This window comes from Malus sylvestris, chromosome 14 (assembly GCF_916048215.2).
Source record: "Malus sylvestris chromosome 14, drMalSylv7.2, whole genome shotgun sequence".
Lineage (NCBI taxonomy): Eukaryota > Viridiplantae > Streptophyta > Magnoliopsida > Rosales > Rosaceae > Malus > Malus sylvestris.
In genome coordinates this window covers 27,885,277-27,908,085 of record NC_062273.1, presented here as the reverse complement: position 1 = coordinate 27,908,085, position 22,809 = coordinate 27,885,277, and the positions used below count along the sequence as shown (strand labels likewise).

Below are 22,809 nucleotides of genomic sequence, written 5' to 3'. Positions count from 1 at the left end.
TAGAGTTTTAACGAAAAGTCCACGGTACTGTTCACTTTAACGAAAAATCATATTTTTATACTAAAAAGTCAAACTTGTTACTATTCATTTTTCCCTTTATTTTGTCCTTATCGTTAAAACTCAAAGTTTTCAAGACATTTTCATTAGTTTTCCTTTTAAAATATCCACGAAATTGTCGATATTTCAGTTGAAATATTTGAAAAATCAATGATCAATATGGAAATGGGAGGTGAAATGCAAACTTCAATTTATATTGGCAAGATATAGGAAAATCAATGAATATTAGCGATATTTACCGATTCACTACCGATATTTTACTAAAACTCATTGCATATATCGAACTTTTAATTTTTTTTGAGAAATTTTTTCTTAATTTAATTAAATCTGAATGAGGTGAACTAATTTATTCACATTCACATGCGTTCACTTTGTTTTTAGAATAATATTGTTCTTATTTCTTACCATCAAAACATACCACAATTTCATACCTTACGTGGAAGATGAAGTGGATAGCCACATCAATTAAAGAATGTATAGTGAGTAGTGACAGTTGAGATAGATAATCACGGAACCGGATCTCCTTTGGACTCAAAAATCTGAGTCTAAGGATCAAATGACATGGGCCATTGAAATTTGATCAAACGGCTATAAACAGGAGACCCCTCTAAAAGTTATAATAATTATAGCAATTAGATCAAATTTCAATGATCCAGATCATTTGATCCTTGGACTTAGTTCCTTTGAGTCTTGAGGAGATCCGGTTCTGATAATCACCCCAAATAAATTTATAAAATAAATATGTATCTCTTCGTTAGTAAAATTTTAAGAAACTAATCAAACCCGACTCTTTAAGTTTTCTAGCCTCCCACATCGCCTCCTCCTCCCTCCCATCTCTCCATCCCCATCTTGCTTCACCGGTGACTAATAGTGCTCTAATCCCACCTTCACCATTAACTGGATAATCATCTAACGGTGCTCCTCTCCCTCTTTCACTGATCTTTGGATTTCATAGCATCTAATCTCGCCAACATCAATGATCGATAAATGTGAAATAGATTGGACAATCTTTGGCTCTTCTCTTCGACTTCTGGGCTTTTCTAAAATGGTGCGTTTTTGCTCACTTACTAGTAGAAAAACATGTTTGCGTGACTGAAACTTGCGCGACGCAGAGCATTTCGTCGCACAAAGTATGTTTGCGCGACGCCAACACACAGAACGTCGCGCAAGTGGTCTTTGCACGATGGTACTTTGCGCAACGAAGTAATGCGTCGGGCAAAACAGTTTTGCGCGACAAAGGTACAACTACGTCGCGCAAAACTGTTTTTGCACGACGCATTACTTCGTCGCGCAAAGACCACTTGCGCGACGTTCCGTGCGTCGCGTAAGAGTTTGGTGCCAAACCAAGCTTGTTTTACAGCTTTTTTCCAACTTTACGCGACGCAGGTTTACTACGTCGCGCAAAGTCAACACGAAAATGTGCATTTTTGTCTTTCTTTCCAGTGTTCTAACACAAGTCAAAAGCTCCATAGCTGTTTTCCCATCTTCCTCCCCTGCAGACCTCAATAGCCGCTAATCACACTCAGGTGATTTAAAAACCTCTATGTTATTTATCCATTTTTTTATATATGATTGTATTGAAATTTTGGTTAATATTACCCAATATATTGAAAAAATTGATCCTTTTTGTTCTTATCATGCATATATGATTGAGGGTAAATACTCAATTTGGTAAATACCCAATATATTGAAAATTTTGATCTCCTATTGACAATGGCACATGATCTTCCTTTCACCAAATTATCTTAAGGTGTCTGAACAGATAAATGGTGGGATCCTAAATATAGCTCTATCTACCTAGTAGTAGCAGACTAGGTATGGCTATTGTTAATATAACCTAAGCTTTCATGGCAGGTAAATGGTGGGGAACCCGATTATTACTTACCCAAAAAGCTTACAAGAATTAAGATTACCGTATAAACTGGAGTTCATTATCTGGGATTAAACTATGCCACTCACAATCACAAAACATCAAAACTAAAAGGAAGTAAAGACAAATATTAGACAATGAAGATAAGAAGTTGGAAAAATCCCACCACTCAAAAGGATAAAAAAGGGTTCCTCATGCCAGCTAGGATTTGCAATCAACTTGGCAGTTGTAAAACTAGAAAAATGTTTTAAGCAGCAAGTAAGAGAATGGGATAGGAGTGTAGGTCCTTCAAACGCGATGACATGTGTTTTAATGTTTTCACATGGCATCAGATTTTTAGTTTAGAATGTCACAGACTTACCTGGTACAAATAATTCCTCAGGCACTTTACTGGCAGCTCCTCCACTTTTAATAGCACCAGCATTATCTGTTACTTCTCTTTCATTTAAAGGGACCCCGAGAGCAGTAGGAATTTTCTTTATGATGGGACCATCTATTCAGACACCATAAGATAATTTAGTGAAGGGAAGATCATGTGGTGTCGAGCATGTTAAAATTTTGAGGACAAAGGGACTCATTCTCTAACGTGAGGGTAAATACTCAGTTTAGTGATCCCCCTGTTGTTGCACCTGCACTAGAAAACTCTAACGTATTATCTGAAGGCCAAATTAATGACTCTATCCTAAGAATTGAGAGGAAAGACAAGGTATACTTGTTCAGTTAACTTTAGTATAATAGTATATTTTCTCAACCAATGACTTAACCAGTTGCACCTTGTAGAGTGAAGAAGCAAGAATCACTAAAGAAGTTGAAGCTCATGAATTGCGGATCCGCAAGGAGCTGGAGAAACAAGAAATTTTAAGGAGAAAGGTTCTATTTTTAAGTCCTAAACAATTGTTTCTGAAGCATAGCAATTAATATGTTGATATTTTGATTTTTCTGTTTATAGAGTGAGGAAGGAAATGGAAAAACAAGACCGTGAGAGACGAAAAGAAAAGAGAGGTTGATGCGTGAGAGGCAACGCAAGGAAGAGAGATTAAAACGTGAGCAAAAACGTGAAATTGAACGAAGGGAAAACTTTTCATTTTATAGCCTAATACAATCATGCATGTCTTTTGCGAATCTACCAACAATGGAAATTAAAATGACATTTACTTCAAATCATCATAAATTAAATTGACTTGAAAAAGTCTTGAAAATTAACGTGATTTCAAATAATGGGCTCTTTTGAGTTTGCGTAACTCAATTAAACAAAAAACAATAGCATGACATACTTAAGGCCCTGCAACACATAATGCCCAGAAACAAATAAAACTAAGCAACCACTAAACAGCTAAAAGCTTATTCACAAAGGGCACAAATAATAATGGATATAAATCTACCTAGTCATAGCCTATGCGGGATTTAAGGGTATCAAAGTTTCTCGTCCCTTAGGCTTTCGCATCTTCACCAACAAGAAAATCACACATATGACACATATTAGTGTCCCTCAAGAAAATCTACCTGTCGAATACCATTACATGAACAAACAATCTGAATCAAACAAAATGATCACTGGACTACTGATAAATCAAAACTGACATTATAAAATAGTTGTCTAGTTCGATATATGAAACAAGAAAGGTCGACAAACAGGACACTCTTTGGAAATTTATGAACAATCCTTTCATCTTTACAGTTTATAACATATCATATCATGCTCTCTATGAAGATTTACTGAATCTATTAATGGTGCAAAGGAGCTTTTAATCCTCATGGATAGGAAATTTTTTAAATTACCATAAAAAAATAAAAGCAAAAGCAATATTTTAAGGAAGATTGTAAAGATCTAAAATTTCGGTCAAGGGTTTGGTTTTCATTTTAACCTATTTTCTATAGCTATATTATTTCCCCTGATCACATATGAACACCAATTTTTGAGCAACTAACTTCAGATTCCTTATACTTGTTATTGTGTACCTTTGCCTGCATGCTATGTCCTTTTTTGGTCATGTTGGAGTTTTTTGGGATTGAATTTGTAATTGATCTTTGTTAATTTTATCTATGTTATTTAGCTTTAGTAATTATTGTGATTTAATGTATTTATATGCACAAATTTTTGTACATCATGTACAAAATTGTTTTGTGTTGTACAAAATTAATACTACTTAACTTTGTACACTTTTTTGAAGAAAAGCTTAGTTTCCCGTTTGAGAATTAGTTGGATTTCGTGTATGAATGTGAAAGCATGACTGCGGTCCAATTAATTCTTGAATTGTCCCATTTTATGGACAGTTTGGGAATGCATAGTTATGTGTTGTAGTTTGCGGTACACGGATTAGGTTTCGATAGTCGAAATTTCGGTAACATTTCCTGTTGTTCTTCGAGTACACGGTGGATATTATGTATTTACAGCGTGCACTTGAAGAACTGTAAGGAGATGCTGCCGAAATTAGCCCACGTCGAAATTTAATCCATTAGAATCGTAAATTACGACACATAATTGTGCATTCCTGAATGGGATAGGGCCTTTACCGGAGGAATAAGGTGACAATACAGTAGTTGAAGTTGTTGTAACTCTTGTACTTTTATTGGGATTGCATACAAAATGGACAAACAGTGGATACATAATCATAATAGATGTGATGTTGAGTACTTGGATGGAATAGATAAGTTCACTAAATTCGCAACTAGACACAACTCAGGTTCAACTCATATCCGATGTCCATGTAGAAGGTGTAACAACTCAATGTGGGAGACATTCGAAAATGTTTGATTTCATTTAGTAAGAAATGGGATGATGGAGACCTATACTACTTGGTATCATCATGGAGAACGATTAGACCAAGCTTCGTCTTCATACGTGACACAAGTGGAGACTGTTGAATCTAATGTGGATCCTAGTGAATAAGTTATGAATATTGTAAATGACGTTTATCCATACGCCTCGAGCAACACCAATCAGGAAGGGGGAGATGACGGTCGTCCAACCATGGACAGTGAGGAATTTAAAAATTATGAAAAACTATTGAAAAATGCCAAGCAAGAATTATATCCGGGTTGAGATAAATTTTCGGTGCTCTCAGCAATTGTAGAGTTGATGCATGGCAAGATCAAGTTTCGTTTGTCAAACAAGTTTCATTCATAACTAAGACGCTACAAATGGAAGCAGTTGCTGAGCTCGTTAGACTCAAGTCTCTCTGCCCCATTCTTCAAAGTCATCAACATTTGTCAAATTGTCCTTGTTTTTGTTTTTGTTTTTTTTTTGTTTTTTGTTTTTTGTTTTTTTTTTTGTTTTTTATGTTTGGCAGTTTTTATGAGTTATTTCCAAGATTGATTTGAGTATGTAGAGCATAATTTGAGCATTTTTGAAATGAATTTGACCTTCACCGAAAGTCAAAGCCTTTGTGCAATTTCCCTTGTTTGTTTATAGAGGATATTAGGTGAAGCACATGCCTTTACTAGATATATTTAGGAACTTGGATGTACAAGTTAAGAGGGGAGAGAAGACTTGTAATTTACTCTTTGATGTACAAGTTAGGACCTTGGAATATACCATACATAGGAAGTCAGAACTCGTGGGTGATTTACTCTTTGAGTCTCATTTCTCTTTCTCTTCTCCGCTTTTCCTTTTCCCTTTAATTTTCTCATTTCTCTGTTTTGCTTCTCTGCAATAATTAAATACATATTCCAAGCATATATATGTGTGTGTATATATATGTATGTATATGCAAATATTGGAAGATTAGTTGGTTGGATGATGGATTGCAAAATGTTTGCCACTGCAATTTGGAATTTCCATTTCTTATTTTGTTTTAATTTTTATAATAGTTTTATTAGTTTAACCATATTAGTAATTTAAGTTTTGCTTTTTAAATGGATTAATGGGTTTCCTACTTTGCTTGATATCAAAGTTCTTAACTACATAACTAGATTACCGAAAATAAGACTTGAATTTGAGTCTTCATCCCTCGTACTGAAAAATGACTTAAATTTCACATTTTTCTGTTGATTAATGTCATAACTTATGTGCTTTAGCTTTTCGTTCTGATTCTTCATATTGGCGAAGATATTGTTTCTTCTTTGTCATCATCCTCTTTTTGTATCACCTTATTCCTTGAAATAAAATGAAGAATCAACTCTAGGGACAAGTAAAAGTTGGTGCATGCTAGTGATATCTCTGGACAGTAGATGACAATAAGTGAATCACCAGATAGTGGCAAATTGCAAATAAATAATATCAGCCATACAACAGTCACATTTATTTTGTGTATCTAATTGTTGATCCACACACATATACACAAGGTTGTTCATAAGGTTGTTGCATATAATTTGTTACTTGCTCAATTTAAATATACATTGTCCGTACTTGTTTTGAAATTAAGAATGTTGGTAACCTACTTATTACTTTGGCTGCTAATTGATTAGTTCTAATGTTATAATTTTATGGTTCAAAAAGTGTATAGATGTCGCATTTGATCACTCGTCGTCGGAGTGTGACCAATGCGCCTCCCACATTATCAGCATCTACTACTCCATGCGTGAGTGCTCCATTGAATGGGGAGCCTACTCCCTTTATTGAGGCTACTCCTACGGCGTCCCAAGTGCATGTCTCATCGACGTCATCAGTGTCCGTTCACCCGCTCAGTGCGCAGCGGCCTCACCGGCGTCGCCGCGAGCTGGACCCTTCTGATCACACTTCCTCAGCATCCAGAGTTAAGGGTGAGGCCTCCCAGCTAGGTAGTTTTTTCTAATTCTCGATCACTACGTTGTATTTTTTTTTTCATTTTAAAATTATTATTTTTATGATGCTTAAAATTTGCTGGATTGTGAAAATGTGTTGTGGGTTGTGAATTACTATTATTTTAATGTTTTAAGGTTTTGGGAAATGCTATACTATTAGGGGAAGTTATGTCGAATTTTCTGTGCAAATTTAAGCTTAGGGTTTTCACCATTTAAGTATTTTTGGCCAACTAAAAAAAAACTAGGGGGCCTAGTTGAATGTTGAAGCCAGCACAGAGTGTACGTCTGACTGGCTCCAAAATCAAGATTGAGTATGATCCGGTACATCGTGGAGTTGCTACAGCACAACAACTTAGCATCGTCGTTAGTAGTTATGGTGTTGTTATTAAACAAAATTGTCCTATGCAGTGGGAGAAGTGGGCAGAAATTCCCGATAGGACGAAGGATTTGGTGCGAGACAAGTTGTCGGTTAGTATATTAATTTTTAGCCTTTATAATGAAGTTGTTTGTTAGTATATTAATTTTTAGCCTTTAACTACTTGGTTCTTCATAAAAATATTGTTCTTCTTGATGTTCTGTATATTCATTTTGACTTACTGGAATTCAATCATCTAACTCTTTTATCTGGTTATTTAATTCATTTTGATCTATTTCATCAATTTTTGAAATTAACTCTTCTGTTTCTTTTTCAAATTCATAAGCTAATCTTATCGATTCTTGTTTATTACAATCTTATACTTTATGCCATGTCTGAGTTGCTTGTTCATGAATGTCATTGGGTTCATAACTTATATTTCTGATTCTTGCATTCTTTTCTTCATCTAAATAAACAAATTCGGATTCAATATCATTTTTTTAGTTTTGTTTACAAATAATAAAAACCAAAATATATTATCTTAATATTATTAAATTTCTTACTATTATTTTATTGTTTTTCATATTCGTAGGTCATTTTTTATCTTGATGATATATCCCCCGAGGTCAAGGCCTACTTAGATGAGACCTTAGCAACCCAATACAAACATTGGAAGAACTATCTTCACATGCATTTTAAGCTATGGGATACTCCGGAGATTGCTCGGCTAAGTGGTTGCCCAAGCGAGTTGAAGGACCGGCCAGAGGATTGGGAGTGGCTCTGCAAACATTTTACGGACCCAAAATTTGTGGTATGTACATAATATTTTAATAATAATTTCTTATTGTTTTATTTATTTTTTAAGCTTTTTTTATTAATTTATTTCAAATAGTCGCACTAACATGTATATTGTGTGTTTAACAGAAGAAATCTGTTGCTGGCAAGATAGCTCGGGAGTCAAAGACACTTCTTCACCATTCCGGTTCGAAGCCCTTTTCGTATAGGCTTGAGGCACGACGTCAGGTAAAAGTATATTAATTTAGAAATTTTATACAATTTATTAATTATTATTGATTAATAAAATTTTCTTAATGTTTCTTTTTTTCTTCAGGAGGGTTCTAAGTTCCCAGAGATCGACATGTTCGAGGACGTTTACGTTCGACCTGGAGATGCGAACACTGAGCATCTTCATGTAAGTAAATGTAATTGTTATTATTCTTATATGTATGCATGAATCGTTCAAATATTATTTATATATATGTTTTTTCTTTATTATTACAGGCTCTTATGGTGGAAAAGCGCACTGCTGTTATCCAAGAAGCAACATCGCAGCTTCCCCCTGAGACCCCGATTAAGGACGTCCCGGTACCCGAGGATGCAGGTTTTCAGATCCTGACTGATGTCATGGATCAGAACCTCAGTCATCGTCATGGCAAGGTTGTTCGGGGCATGGGGAAAGCACGAGTTCGTGAGACTGGTGCCTCTTCTTCCATATCGAACACCGCAGAGGTCGATTCATTGAATGAGCAAGTGACAACCCTACAGGGTCAGCTTCAGGTCCAGGCCGAGCAGATGAGAGAGCAGATAAAGGCCCAGGGCGAGCAGCTGCAGGCCTATGCTGGCCACATGAGAGACCTTGTACTAGCCATACAGATGACTGGCCTCCAAATCTCGCTACCAATACCTGATCTTGCTACACCTTCGACTTTTGAGCCACTTCACCCTACTGATACCCAGTAGCCATTTCACCAAGAAGATTACTTGTAGTTTTTTTCTTTTTCATTCGAACATATACAATACATTTCCATATATATATATATATATATTTTTTATAATGAAATATTTTTCTTTGGTGCATTAATTATTGTTTAGAATTTTAATTACAATATTATTACAAAAGTTAAGAAAATAATATTTTTTACTATTTCTTCAAAAAAAAAAAAAAGACCAAAAACCGAAAATCCATACAGATGGCTGGCCTTCAAATCTCGCTACCAGTACCTGATCTTGCTACACCTTCGACTTTTGAGCCACTTCACCCTACTGATACCCAGTAGCCATTTCACCAAGAAGATTACTTGTAGTTTTTTTCTTTTTCATTCGAACATATACAATACATTTCCATATATATATATATATATATATATATATTTTATTTTTTTTTTTATAATGAAATATTTTTCTTTGGTGCATTAATTATTGTTTAGAATTTTAATTACAATATTATTAAAAAAGTTAAGAAAATAATATTTTTTACTATTTCTTCAAAAAAAAAAAAAAAGACCAAAAACCGAAAATCCATACAGATGGCTGGCCTCTAAATCTCGCTACCAATACCTGATCTTGCTACACCTTCGACTTTTGAGCCACTTCACCCTACTGATACCCAATAGCCATTTCACCAAGAAGATTACTTGTAGTTTTTTTCTTTTTCATTCGAACATATACAATACATTTTCATATATATATATATATATATATTTTATTTTATAATGAAATATTTTTCTTTGGTGCATTAATTATTGTTTAGAATTTTAATTACAATATTATTAAAAAAGTTAAGAAAATAATATTTTTGACTATTTCTTCAAAAAAAAAAAAAGACCAAAAACCGAAAATCCACTTTGCGCGACGTAGCCTACGTCATGCAAAGTCAAGCGACGCTACTTTGGGTGACGCAGCCTACGTCGCGCAAAGTGCATTTGGCGACGCATGTAACCCTTCGTCGCGCAAAGCCTTCTGTCACTGCCTTGCCGCGACAGTTTGTGCGCGACCAAGGTGAGTTGGGCAAAGTTTTGCACGACGTTTTTTGACTTTGCGCGACGAATGACATGCGTCGCGCAAAGTATTTTTTTTACTAGTGACTGTACTCAAGTGGTGGTAATGTTCATCAACCTACTTATTACAATTAGTTGAGTTTAAAGGCTCATTTGAAAATGCATTTAAAAATACTGAAAACACTTTTGATGAAAATGTTTTTGAAATTAATCATTGGTAAAAGTCCAAGTAGATCATAGAAAAATACTTGAAGTACTTCCTGCAAAAAACACATATATGGAGCTTTTGGAAACCAAAATCAATTTCACCAAAAGCGTTTTGAGTTATTTTAAAAATTCTTCCAAACAAGCACTAAATTTTGAAATTTGTGTTTATCCAGTATATAGACACATGAGGTGGTATATTTAAATGATAAGTTTAGCAAAAATTTTTTTTTTTATAACAAATGGGAAATTGAATTGTATTAGTGTACATGATATACGAATGAAACATGAACGTTGCTCATCGCATAATATTATCTTAATAAAACGATAATTGTCTCCTTTCTCGTTTTTGCAATGAATAGTATTAACTGTTGTTTCATACTGACATACGTATTAATCAACAAGTGGATCTACACGAACACGACACACGATATAAATAAGTATCACAAACATAAGTGGATGGCGCCCACCCTTTAAACCGAGGCTCTCCCCGTAGGTAGGAACAATCTGCATAAAATGGCTGGTTATGTTTCCTATTGGGGCATTTTATGAGTTACTGAGCTGCATATTAGAATCTCAATGATGCATGATACACAATTGTTTCTTTGAAATGTGACACACGCGCACACACACACACATATATGCATGGCAAGGTAGGTTGCACGTGACCATGTCTTATAAAGGCAACCCAACTTTCCTTTATATTTGAATCCCCATGTTTGAACGCCAAACCCGCAAACCAAAAGCTGTCTGCATTTGAAATTTGTAGTCTAAACTTTATCATATCCACATACATTTAGAATCCCTTTATTAAGCTAGCTCTTTTACCGTACATCCGGGTACAATTCTTCAACCAAAACCAAGAAGAATGCTCACTAGAAATTAGTATTTCAATAAGTTATTAAAGACAAGATCGACATGATTTCTTTATCCGAATAACTCATGCATCACAAGATTTGTATTTCGTCGTTCTCTTTGTTCATGTAGTCGTTTAAGAACGAAGATAATATAAATACATCCTCTTAGTAAGTAAGTTTGATGAATGTTAAGTCCATTAACTGATTCACCGACTGTTACATATCTCAAATTTATAAATCGATGGGAATGTACAAAGTTTTCACTCTCATGCATACAATGGTGATTGAAGTTTGAACCCCTTTTTTCACCGTTGACGACTCCACTTTTGGGGTGGGGAGCCTTATAAAATCAGTAAAATCTCACATGTGGACATTCTCAAGCAGCCTTCTGAAAAAATCTAATAACCCAATTTACTATACATATAATTACATAAATCTTCCTCTCTTCACACTTCGAAAATTACCAAAACACCAACTTGGTCAAATGAGGAGCATGTGCTTCCTTCTCAAACTCCACCTTAATTTTTACCCTGCATGTTTAGTTTAATTTGCCCCAGGAGTGACTGACATGTTTATATGGGGAGGAGAGTCGACAACTAAATAAAATTACTATAAAGCCCGAAACCCTAGGGTTAAGTTGTATGCGGCCAACCTTGGCCACGAAAAGAAGCCTCCTCGTTGCATGCACGGCGGCAGACAGGCGCTGAACACCGTATCTTCCATTCCACGCGCTCACAGCGCTTTTCCTAACAAATACTGTTAACTCTTCTCATATAAAATTGCAGAAATATATATTGCCAAGTTGCCAACCCTCGCAAAAACCATTGTGTCAACTTTTACATTAACCAAAACTTTGAACAGTGCTTTGTTTTCTGTTACTTTTGTTTTCTCTTCATCGATCCTTTTTCCCAGGTAACTGTACCTCTGCCAAAAACTCCGTAATAATATTTTAATACTACGACAGATGGAGAAAAGAAAGGCAAAGTGTTGACTAGTACTAGCCGTAGCTTTGCTACTTTGACGGTTTGATCTTTATATATATATGAGGATCTTCTTCCCTTTCACTAGCTAGGTTTCCTGTCTTTTGATAGCTTTCGAAGTTAGAAAAACATACACATTACATATATACATACCAAAGAAGAAAGGAACTCAGAAATGGCGTCTTTCAAGCTGATTACCTTTGTTCCTGTCTTCATTTTGCTACATCTAATACAATCTACAGCTCATACACACGGAGGTAATATTTCTTGATTTGATAATTAAGTAGGTTTTCTCAAAGTAGTTAGAGATAATCTCTGTGTATGCGTAATCGATTTTATTTTCTTATATGCTTATCTCCTTATTAATCGATTTTTCTGTATACTTCATGTAGCTATGAACAAAGTAGTGCTGGCTGCTGATGAAACTGGCCATTTAGTAGTGCTGAGAAGAAGCCTCGTCGATGTTGAAAGGGTACACTAGCTATTATACAGATGGGAAATGATTTTCACCAATCCGTTTATTCTTATGCATACTCCTGTTTATTTTCTGTCATTTGATTATCAATTCAAAAACCATAAATAAGCATGATTCGCAGGTGAAAAATGTAAAAAAATCACTTCCCTTAAGCATCACTTTAAACACAGATCTTTACAATTCCAAGAAAAACTACTACGTTTTCAGGAAATTCATGACGGCGTTCCCGCTGCTGTGGAAGAAGCTGAAGATACAAGAATTGGGGGGAGGAAAATGATGCCAGAAAGGAATCTGGGAATGGTGAAAGTGAAAGTGTTGAAAAGCAATGGGGAACGTAGATTGAGAAGTGCAAGTAGTAGTGGTCGTGTGAAGGTTAAAATACCAGGGTTTATACCTTTCGATGCTGACTACCATGTCCCAAAACCTCATCCACCTAAGAATAACTAAGGATCGAAGATCTGCAGAGCACTGGTGAAGTGGCCGCCGGCGGCTTGAATTTAGAGTTAGTGTTAGGGCACAAAGTTTTGTCTTACTCTTCACTGTTTCTTGTTTTAGCTAGGTTTTCCACACAGAGTGTGTTTTGTCTTCGTGGATTTTGTTGGTTTGTTTATTTATTTTACTTTTAAGGCTACAATTTCCGGTTATGTAAGCATTTTTGACAGAGAAGCAAGTTTGGAAATATAGAATTAATGTTCAAAGCTATATATTTTGTTTTATATATTTGTTCAAATTTCTCAAGCCATCCAAATCATGTTCTTTATTCTCATTTACAAGGGCTTGTAAATTTGAAATTCAGTTAGTTAAGAACATTCTTGATTTGAAGGTTAATTCTCCCTCCTTCTAAATATATATTTTTTTAAGGGTTCTTTCTTTTCATTTGTTATTTTATTAACTAATAAACTATTATTTATTATAGCCTAGTAGTATTCATCTTCACCTGTAATAGTGAGAGGTGTTAAGTTCAATTTTCTCCAAATGTAAATTTGAACTACATTATTGTTAGCCAATTGTGATGCTTAGCTCAGCCCCTCCCCCTTAGCATAGATAATATCGTTATCTACACTAATGGAACGGTGTGGACTTAGCCTCACAATGCTGCAACCTATTATTTACTATTTTTGGCTTCTATATGACAGAATCGAGTAATAAATATGGGAGATTATACTTACACACCTAAATTACTTCTCCCACATCTTTTTAACTTTTTAATATTTTTCAATCAAGTGTTAGTGATGTGTAGAAAATATTAAAAAATAAAAAATATGTGGGAGAAGTAATTTGAGATGTGTGAATATAATCTCTCTAAATATAAGCAAGCTAAAACAAGAACTTAAATACCAACAGGAAGGACAAAAGTACTGTATTTGGGGGGTAGGGGGCAAATGATGGATTTTTGACAAATAGCCAAATGGGAAGTTATCGAAATCAACTTGTGATTAATCAAACATATTTGACTGTCATGGTTAATTAATCATGTCTTTTGCATATGACAAAGGACGTCACACGTCAAGTGCATATGTGTGACATCTTTTGCCACAGACTTGCCTGTCATGGTTAATTAATTGGGACATCTGCTTTTATATACACTCTCGGAGCATCCAAAGAATGGCTTTTGATGAAACAAATGTGTTACTTGAAACAGAAGTTAACTAATTTACCCGAAATCTTTTGTTTTCCAAGAGTCTTGGCATTCAAGGAAATCTAGCATATCGAGATTCATCCCGTATTTAACTCAAGGGCAAGGAGTCGGACACACTACTCTGATCAATTTAAAGAAACTACTAGCAATATATATATATAAAAACCATATTGTATTTGCTTTTTCCCATTTCTATCTGTACTTTCTCTAGTTTTCTACAACTGAAAGGAAACTACAAGCATGAAACAGAAAACGAAGAAGACCGATTTGTGATCTTTATTCCTGCACTCGAGCTGATCCCGGATCCCTCTTGATTCTAAAACTATCTACATAACTGTACTGAAGACTGCTTATACCGCTGATGACGATGTTCAGAAATTAGAGAATCCCCAAATCCCCCAACAAAAACTGATGGCTGCTTGAACTCTGCGGTTCCGCGCTTCTATGTCAAACTAGTAGTCGAATTAGGTTAAAATCTGCAAGATGTTCCAAGTCTCTGTCTCTGTCTGAGGGTTGCAGACCTTTGGTTGCCAAAGGCGGGGTAAAGAAGCTCCCTGAAATTTTCAAGGAACAGAATCCATTCCTCCTCACTCATGTCAGCAACCTTCACGAAGCATGGTGAGGTTGGTAACTGATCATTTGCACTTCTTCTGATTCCGGATATGGTTGCAGCTCGCTGGAGCCGGCTTCTCCCATCCAAATCTATTCTTTTCGGAGGAAGGGGCAATTTTGAAGCAGTTTGATACAAATTTGGCAGGATAGTGATTCCGTCTGCCCCAACTTCATCCTCTTCCAAACACTCATCTAGTTTGGACAGCAAGTTTCGACCATCAGCGCCTCTAGACCCAAAAGGATATGAAACCTGATCAAAGAAGTGACGTGACATAACGTCTGAAGGGTCAAGAATCCCAGCATTCTCACAATCTATATCAAACAGAAACTCTTCATTTCCTTCTTCCGCCTCAAAGGTTGACAAGTTCAAATCTGCTATGATCTTCCTGGCCTCGAGGCATGCAGCTTCAAGTTTGCTTGGTTTCTCCTCTTGTCCTCCAAACTCCCTACTCATCATCTCACCAATCTCAGCAAGGCAGAGTCCAAAAGCAGCAGCTTCCTTGAGAAATATTGTGCACAGGACCAGAACTCTAAGGCATGCCTCTCGGATCATGGGCAGCTCCATTTTCAGCATCTCGGAGTCACAAATTGGATTAAGATTACGTATATACTCAAGCTCATCCTCAGAGAAAGGAATTGATGCCTGAGGCCAATGAATCCACTCAAAATATGGATCTTCCAAGTGCTCCGGCAAGCAAAGTCCGTGGTCAATTGGAATGAGCTCCACTTTACCAAACTCCCCACCAAGCTTTTTAACCAGAAGGTTCCCAGCATGCCTGTCAGTGTTAAAGATCCTAATGTCTAAAATGCCTATTCTATGAACGGCTGATACGGGAAAGCTTGAAGTTCCGTAGTCACTGGCATCAAAGTCATGAGGGATGAAGACCTGCAGAGACGCAATCTTGCTAACCCTTTTCTTCTTCTGAATCTTATCTCCATTGACGCCATAATTAACATTGAAGATTTGATGTGCAGCCTTCACAAGAACAGTTGGAGGCACATTAGCAAAGTGATCATAATCCAGAAGGTAGGCAGCAACTTCTCGAAACCCTGTTTCCCCAACTCGCACTGAACGCTTCAGGCCAGGCTGCCCGAGTGCCTTGCCTACAAAGCCTTTAGGGTTGTTCGGTGCAAATGGCTCCTCATCTGTTGGCTTCACGATGGCAACACTCTCGCCCATGATGTTCCTGAAGTAGTAGGCACCACCAAGCCCACTATGCACGGGGATCGGATCAACACCCTTCTTGATAGCAACCACAATCTCCTTAACCAGTTCATCAATTCTCGCAAAATTATTTGGACACCCCAAAACCTCAATAGACTCACTCTGATCCCTCTGCAGATTTTGCCCAGTAGGTGACAGACAAGGAGTTGACGAGCTTCTGTTCATGACATTCCTAGCAAGTAGTAGCGTTGAACGATTGCCAATGGCACTAAGATCATTGTTCAATATACGATCCCCAAAGGTCAAAGAGCTCTGGTCCGTAGGTACATTGAGGGCAAGCTGCAACCTCCTTTTAACCGTGTGGGCATTGTCACCCCTTTCCAACTCCATTCCCAAAACACACCCAGTCTCAGTCTGCACAAAGACACGCCTCCTCCGAGCAAGACTGCCTCTCGCCCTCTCAAGGCAGTCGCCATTCAGCATTGTCACAGCCATCTGGTTCTTAACAGGACTCTCCAACTTTGTAGCCATCAAATAAGGACGAAAATCCTTACTGAATCGCGCAGTTGATACGATATCAGGGTGCAAATCCTTCAACTCTCTCAGCAGGTGTCAAAATCGATGACACCAATTGAACGAGAGAGACAAATGGCCGCGAATCACTCATAAACTATGCTAACATTACTCTATAAAATCGATTCAGCAACCGAAAACCTGCCAAGAAACGGTGTAAATACGTCTTGTTTCATCCATCATATTAACAAGAAGTAAGACAAAATCCTCAAACTACTTGTAATCAAGCTTTCTAACTTTTTAATTTCTCCAGAAAATGCCTAAATCTTGATTACTCTCACAAAATTGACTATTTTTAGTGTACGCAAAGATCACTGAATTTTCTTTTACTGGTCTTACTGTCTGTTTGGTTGCTGAGAAAGCTGCTGGAAAAATGCGCAGGAAAAAAATAAAAATCACGCCAAATCGTACAGATATTCAGAAAAATTCGAGTATTTAATCTCAATCTACTAAAAATTTGAAACAAAAAATAAAAAAGTTCATTGCTGTTTGGCTCACTTTCCCGCAGTTTCTCGCCAACCAAACGGAGGATTACGCAGAGAAAATATAAATCACAAACAGCAAGAAAATCAAATTGAAAAATGAGAAACCAAAAGAAGATATCAAACATTGAAACCTCACCGGCGGTCTCCGAAATCAAAAATCTCCGACGGCGAGATCAGCGAGATGCACGGAGAGAGAAGAAGGAGAAGAAGAGCTGACGATCATCAGAGGACATGGAGAAGATCCGACGGCTATGATTCAGCCATCAGGATCACGGCTTCTTCTTCCAGCACAGCGTCGGTCTTCTCCAAAAAGCTCCAAATCCTCTCTCTCTATCTTCCACGTCGGTTCCATGTTTCGTGAATTTACGACAAACACCTGATCATACTGACCGTAGGATCGAGAGAAGGACGTGATCATGGCTGTTGATTCAGATCATGATGAATCTGTACGGAGAATCGCGCGTCGGATGCGTGGAAATATTTTTGGCGGGACGGGAGGAGGGGATCTTATCGTGTACGTATGTAATTACATTTGCCGCTTGTTTACCGGCCTACAGGATGAGCGGGAGGCAGGCTGGCCGACAGGGAATATTTAGTTTACAATGTTATCCAAATCAGATTTTTATTTCAAGTCGTATGTCCTTAAAAACAACCTGAATTATTCAACCGTGTGACGGTGAACGAGTTTTATGTAAATATTTTTTTCTTTTTTTTTATGCGCCGTTTTTTAAGTTTATTCAATGATTTATTTTTAGTATATTTTTTGGAACTCGATTATGATCTTACTTTACCTTTTGAAATTAAAAGTTGTCAAATTACATCCTGAAACTTGATATTCGCTTCATTTTGGTAGGATTTCGTCTATTTTGCAAAAAAAAAAATGGCGTCAAATATGTTGACATGTTAGGGTAATATTGTCATTTTGATGGAATAGACTGAATTTAGCCAGGGTGGAGCAAATATTGAGACTCAAAAGTGTAAAGTTGTTACCTTTGACTTTTAGGAGAAAAAGTATGAACAAAATCAAGTTCCATGGGCATTGGTAAAAAATAAACTTTAGTTAATCCAATGGTAAGAAATAAACATGACATGCATGAGGAGAAAATGAGTGTGAAAGTTATTTTCCTTGACCAATACTCCCCATCAACACATTCATACAAATCATGATTCATTTAGTTGTAACAGTGTGTGTTACGTTAGTTGAATAAAGTAGTGTGTTCACTTTCTAACACCCAAGTTCCAACGCCTCGTGCTATATTCAAAGGACTTAGAATTTCATATTGTAAAATTGTATATTTATTTGTACTTATAGAACTAAATCAATTTAAAAAAAAAATGAAATCACGTAATATCATATAACTTCAGATCGGTGTAAACATTTGTCACACATCATACTCAAACTTCAAATATACTGGGGGCGTCCTAAAACAACCAAGTAAAATAATGGGTGTTAAATTGTTGAGGGTCAGGTACAATGAAAAATCTCTAAATTAAAAAGTTAAATTTTAAATTGTAATGCCACAAACGAATGGATGAAGTAAATTCATATAAAATACTTTGCAGAGTAAAATTTTTATATCAAGTTATGATACTTCATCGGTTGAATCCAATCTATTTATGAAACCCCCAGTTCAATTGGGTTTGATTTATGTTAGAAAACGTGGATTATTAGGAACCAAAATCAAAAATTTAATTGTTGTTTTAATTGTCATGACAAATTTTTTCATCGCCCAAAAATCTGAGTGGGGGCGGATGCCCCCTCTGGGCCCTAGGTAGCTCCGTCCTTGCTCATAGGTATTCATAAAATTAAAGCTACGAATTAGAAGGTGTTACAACAATTTTAGGGAAACAAGATAAGTAAATAAAATGATTTCTATGTACTGGGCTTTATAGTGGTCTCCCAATCCGTTACACCACGTACATAAAGGTCCTTATTTTTTGAAGTGCAGCTTACGTGGGCCAAATTCTCATCCTCGTTTTGAGGTGGGCTTCATCATCCAACATCATTCTGTTTTTGTCAAACTATGGATTTTGTTAGATTAGCTATCGACATGATTCGATCCCACGCTGTTATGTAATGGCTCAACTCTTTTCCAGCACTGTAGTAAAGGGCATCCAACATAATTTTGGATAGTCTCTTCTTGTTATGGTGACCCAAAACCTAAACTTGCTCAACCCAAGTTGAACTAGTTGAGCTCTATATCGAGAGAGAGAGAGAGTATTCAGTAGGGTTGTCGCAATTCTGTTTTAAACATAAAGCATACAAGTCGGGAGAAATTCTTGGCTCTGAGTTGGACCCTGTCAGCCATACGACCACATACCTATAAAAACCCCCATTTCCCACCCCACTCGCACTTCAGTTAACTTTGTCGTAGTCTAATGTAAGTATAAAGATTTGATGCATATGGACAAGTCACGTGGTCCAAATGCTCGCATTCGAGAATGCTAGCATGGCCAATATCCACATGTAGTGTGCCCATATCATGAGTTTGTAGCAACACCATCCAAATTCCAACATCATAACTAGGCAATCATAATTCATATCACACCATGTGACATCCAAACAGAGCTTTGTGGTCCTAACACAACACAACAAGTCGCGATGTGCTCAAAACTCTGGCAAGTGCCGCCTAATAGCGAAACCCTCCGAAACCCTAATCATCCGATATTCCATGCCAAATTCCAAAAAAAAATTTATTTGCCAGTTGCCACGGTTGACGGCGACACTTGTCCCACCCCTCAAGGGGCCACGTCGAACTTGTAAGGACCAGGCAAAAGCGCACGCAATACCACCACGTGACCTCGCCGCGTCACCCACCACGCCCCTTTCGCAACCCCTAAACGACAGGTCACTTGCGAGAGGTGGGCACATGCCCCCACTAGAATTTTTTCTGCCTTTCCCCTCATTTTTCCGGGATGGGAAATACGCTGGCCCCACCTTCCATCCGCACGTGACACCGTCACGAGAAAGAGAGTGACCCCGCCACCGCCTAACACGTGCTCAGTTAGAGAGTGAGAGAGAGAGAGAGAGAGAGAGAGAGAGAGGCCTATGGCCTAAGCTAGGATAGCCACCTAACCAATGAAATTCCAATCCACTCGTGATGCGGCCATGCCCATGCTCCTTTCATCATTTCAATACCCAAATTATCCTCAATTCACCAACGGCATCACGCAAGACTCCAAGGGGTTGATCAGGTATTTCGTACAAATAAACGACGTTAACAGACTGTACCGGCGTATGACGGCGTTATAAAGGGAAGGAAAGATGTAGGCGATAGGCGTGGTGAGAGATGGGGTCCCCACCACACGCGAGGAGGCGGCAGAACTGATGAACCATGAGCAGTTCCACTGTGCTATTTAGTCATGGAGATTGGCAACAAATCCAATCCAATTGCCCTCCACCAGCCCATTCAGGCTATTGGGCTAAGGGGGAGTATGTGGGAGAGGTCAGACATGAGTTCACAACTTGAGTGGCTGAAGGAAAGTGACGTCAGCCACATTCTAAAAAAATTGTGTCAGGCACGTGGGGGCGCGTATCCGACTTATTTTCAGACGATTGGTCTGCGTGTCAGCCCCACTCAGTCACTTTGAATCTGGATCGTTTGATTTGAGATCAACGGTCCAGCTTTTTCAGCTTTACAATTTTTTAGAAAAAGAAAAAAAAAAATCAGAAATGTTTAGGTGGGCCACATGTCTCATTCTAGACTGTTGGATTTCAAATTTTTTGTAATCCTATTGTCCAGATTAATTAAGTTAATAATTTTTTTAAAACTAATTAAAAACCCAAAAAAAATTTAAAAACAAATCAAAAAATTATATAATTTTTTTTAATAAGTACCTTTTCATTTTCTCTCACCTTACATCACATTTCAATATTTTCAACGTTTCTAAATAGATAAGGATATGTTGCGCGACGAAATTAGTTAAAAATCTTATTGAATTCTATTTAAAAAAATTGTACTTTCAAATAATGACACCTGGCGTGACGAAATCAGTTAAAAAATAACTACTGTTCATTAAAAATAATTACTATCCACTGAAGGAAATTCAATTATCAATTGACATGGAGTACCCTCACACATTGAAATTGCTCTGAACGGCAGGGGATGGGCGCACGTGAGACGTGAGGGGTCACCTGCTCACGTGCATAGTGCTTAGCCGTCCGTTTCGTTCCCTTGCTCTCTTTGTCTTAGTGGGAGGGGGTCCCATCACGTCGTTGTGAAAACATACGTATGCATATCACATGAGTAAGCCTATTTGCACCGAAAACTGCCCTTCCCAGTTTTCTCGTGCCCAAAAAATCCCCAACGGCAAAAAATGACTTATTAACATTCTTGATGCGTAAAAAATGCGTCACCGTGATATCTCAAATGAATAAAGCAGTTTTTATGTATTTTCATGTTTCTTCGACGCGTGACTCTAATTGTGTTTCAAACAGTAAGAAAAGTGTTCTCTCAATAACTCTTCCCCACAACGAGGAGTGCAACAGTGCCAATATCCATGTTCAGCATTCGTTACAAAACAATGTGCGACACGTTAAACACTACAGTAATGACTGATTATACGATCTTTCAAAATCTAATAAAATTATTAATCAATTTGGCGACTCAGCGTGTGAATTTGAGACACTTATATATAATGATATATTTATGTACAGTGTAAGACTCCTCAAACCCTACCATATCCTGTTGTGTCTGGCATTTTCAAATAAATTGATTTGGGAACTTCACGAACTGAACTAACGCCGTTAACTTATTTTATTTTATTTCTTTTGACGGAAATAAAATAGAAGGAGAAACGGGATCGCGTAATAGTTGTAGTGGCGTGGGGGCCCACCGCGATGCAAGTGTGAGTTGGCCACGTGATTTGGGAGGCTGACGATGTGGTAGGCAGACATTTTCGATCACGTGATGGAGCGCGGATTCCTTGGGGAAAAGGACACGCGTCCACGGCCGTAAAAGTCATGGTGAAATCTAATTACTAATTAGTTGGTTCCTAATATTTTGATTAGGAAATTGATTCTCTCCGGATTTCTTCCATCAAAGTACACAATTCAGATTTTTAAAATTTGATCAAACGGTTATGGTTATTATAAATTTTAAAGTAAATTTTTATTTGTAGCTGTTTGATCAAATTTCAAAGTTCGGATTATGTGCCTTGATGGATATAGTGAAAGGGATCCAGAGATAGGATTCCTTTCTTTTTGATTAAACTAAGCAAGAAAAACGTAATTAATTAATCAAAGAAGTCAGTGAAGGAGCCTGTGAGGGAATAGGGTATGGAAAATCCAGTTATCCTAAAACGCCAGAGACACGCAAAAACGATTTGTTAACTAATCCCCAAACGGATTCCTTAGGAAGGGAATGTCCATGTTACGCCAAAACACTCTGTTACTAAAAACCAAAGCCCCCCCGAATTTCCATCAGTTTTTAAAACTCCCCCTACTAAATTAATAAAAGAGAAATGCTAAGGAGATCTCAAAACTCTATCGATTCTCTGCTACATCATGTTTTTTTAATAATGTTTTGTAATGTTGGTAAGGATAATTGATGTTAAACTGAGGTGAGGATATAGAGTTTATGGAGAGTCTCACTTCGACAGAATCTCATTTTTCTTAGTAAAATGCCAGCGTTACATGTTTTGCTTTGGTGGCTAAACACTCTGCTAACAGTTGTAATGCCATGCTTTGTTTTTTATTTGAAATTGAATTATTGGAGTTAAACAAAAAGTTTTACATTTAAAGAACAAACTTACAAGTTCGCACTCAAACACACTTACAAGGCATAAAACTTTTACATGCCATTGCCCTTGCCTCCTCCAACAGGTGAAATTCCTCAAAGGTATATTAATATAAATAAATTCATGTATTTTAATTTGAAATGAATAATTGTTCGGATTCTTCTTAATTATATTTCTCTAATTTTCTCTTCTGAAATTAGATGAACTATATATTAACAAGCCAATTATGGTTAAAACTATCAATTTAATATTTATGCAAATGAGATTTTATTTTTCATTTCTGCATGATATTCGAGATC

General features: G+C 37.0%; 3 protein-coding genes across 3 annotated transcripts; 2 read left to right on the top strand and 1 right to left on the bottom strand.

The window, feature by feature from the left end:
• Nucleotides 1-6,732: 6,732 nt before the first annotated feature.
• Nucleotides 6,733-8,744, top strand: LOC126600277 (uncharacterized). Its single transcript, XM_050266861.1, has 5 exons — nt 6,733-7,117; nt 7,597-7,815; nt 7,929-8,027; nt 8,116-8,196; nt 8,286-8,744. Exons 1-5 carry the CDS (start codon nt 6,908-6,910, stop codon nt 8,742-8,744), a joined length of 1,068 nt encoding a protein of 355 aa, XP_050122818.1. The 5' UTR covers nt 6,733-6,907.
• A 3,185-nt stretch (nt 8,745-11,929) lies between these two features.
• On the top strand, nt 11,930-12,937 carry LOC126598630 (uncharacterized). Its single transcript, XM_050264996.1, has 3 exons — nt 11,930-12,079; nt 12,215-12,294; nt 12,505-12,937. The coding sequence occupies exons 1-3, from the start codon at nt 11,998-12,000 to the stop codon at nt 12,742-12,744; spliced, it is 402 nt and encodes a 133-aa protein (XP_050120953.1). The 5' UTR covers nt 11,930-11,997; the 3' UTR covers nt 12,745-12,937.
• A 1,128-nt stretch (nt 12,938-14,065) lies between these two features.
• Nucleotides 14,066-17,344, bottom strand: LOC126600477 (phosphatidylinositol 4-kinase gamma 7-like). The gene is made up of 2 exons (XM_050267039.1): nt 16,908-17,344; nt 14,066-16,427 (listed from the first exon to the last, which is right to left on the bottom strand). Exon 2 carries the CDS (start codon nt 16,242-16,244, stop codon nt 14,406-14,408), a length of 1,839 nt encoding a protein of 612 aa, XP_050122996.1. The 5' UTR covers nt 16,245-16,427; nt 16,908-17,344; the 3' UTR covers nt 14,066-14,405.
• Nucleotides 17,345-22,809: the final 5,465 nt, after the last annotated feature.

Coding starts and splice junctions, on each gene's coding strand:
- LOC126600277 (XM_050266861.1), top strand. CDS start 6,908: ATGTTGAAGCCAGCACAGAGTGTACGTCTGACTGGCTCCAAAATCAAG. Junction 8,028..8,115: donor GGCTTGAGGCACGACGTCAG/GTAAAAGTATAT, acceptor TTTTTTCTTCAG/GAGGGTTCTAAGTTCCCAGA. Junction 8,197..8,285: donor CGAACACTGAGCATCTTCAT/GTAAGTAAATGT, acceptor TTATTATTACAG/GCTCTTATGGTGGAAAAGCG.
- LOC126598630 (XM_050264996.1), top strand. CDS start 11,998: ATGGCGTCTTTCAAGCTGATTACCTTTGTTCCTGTCTTCATTTTGCTA. Junction 12,080..12,214: donor TACAGCTCATACACACGGAG/GTAATATTTCTT, acceptor TACTTCATGTAG/CTATGAACAAAGTAGTGCTG. Junction 12,295..12,504: donor GCCTCGTCGATGTTGAAAGG/GTACACTAGCTA, acceptor CTACGTTTTCAG/GAAATTCATGACGGCGTTCC.
- LOC126600477 (XM_050267039.1), bottom strand. CDS start 16,244: ATGGCTACAAAGTTGGAGAGTCCTGTTAAGAACCAGATGGCTGTGACA.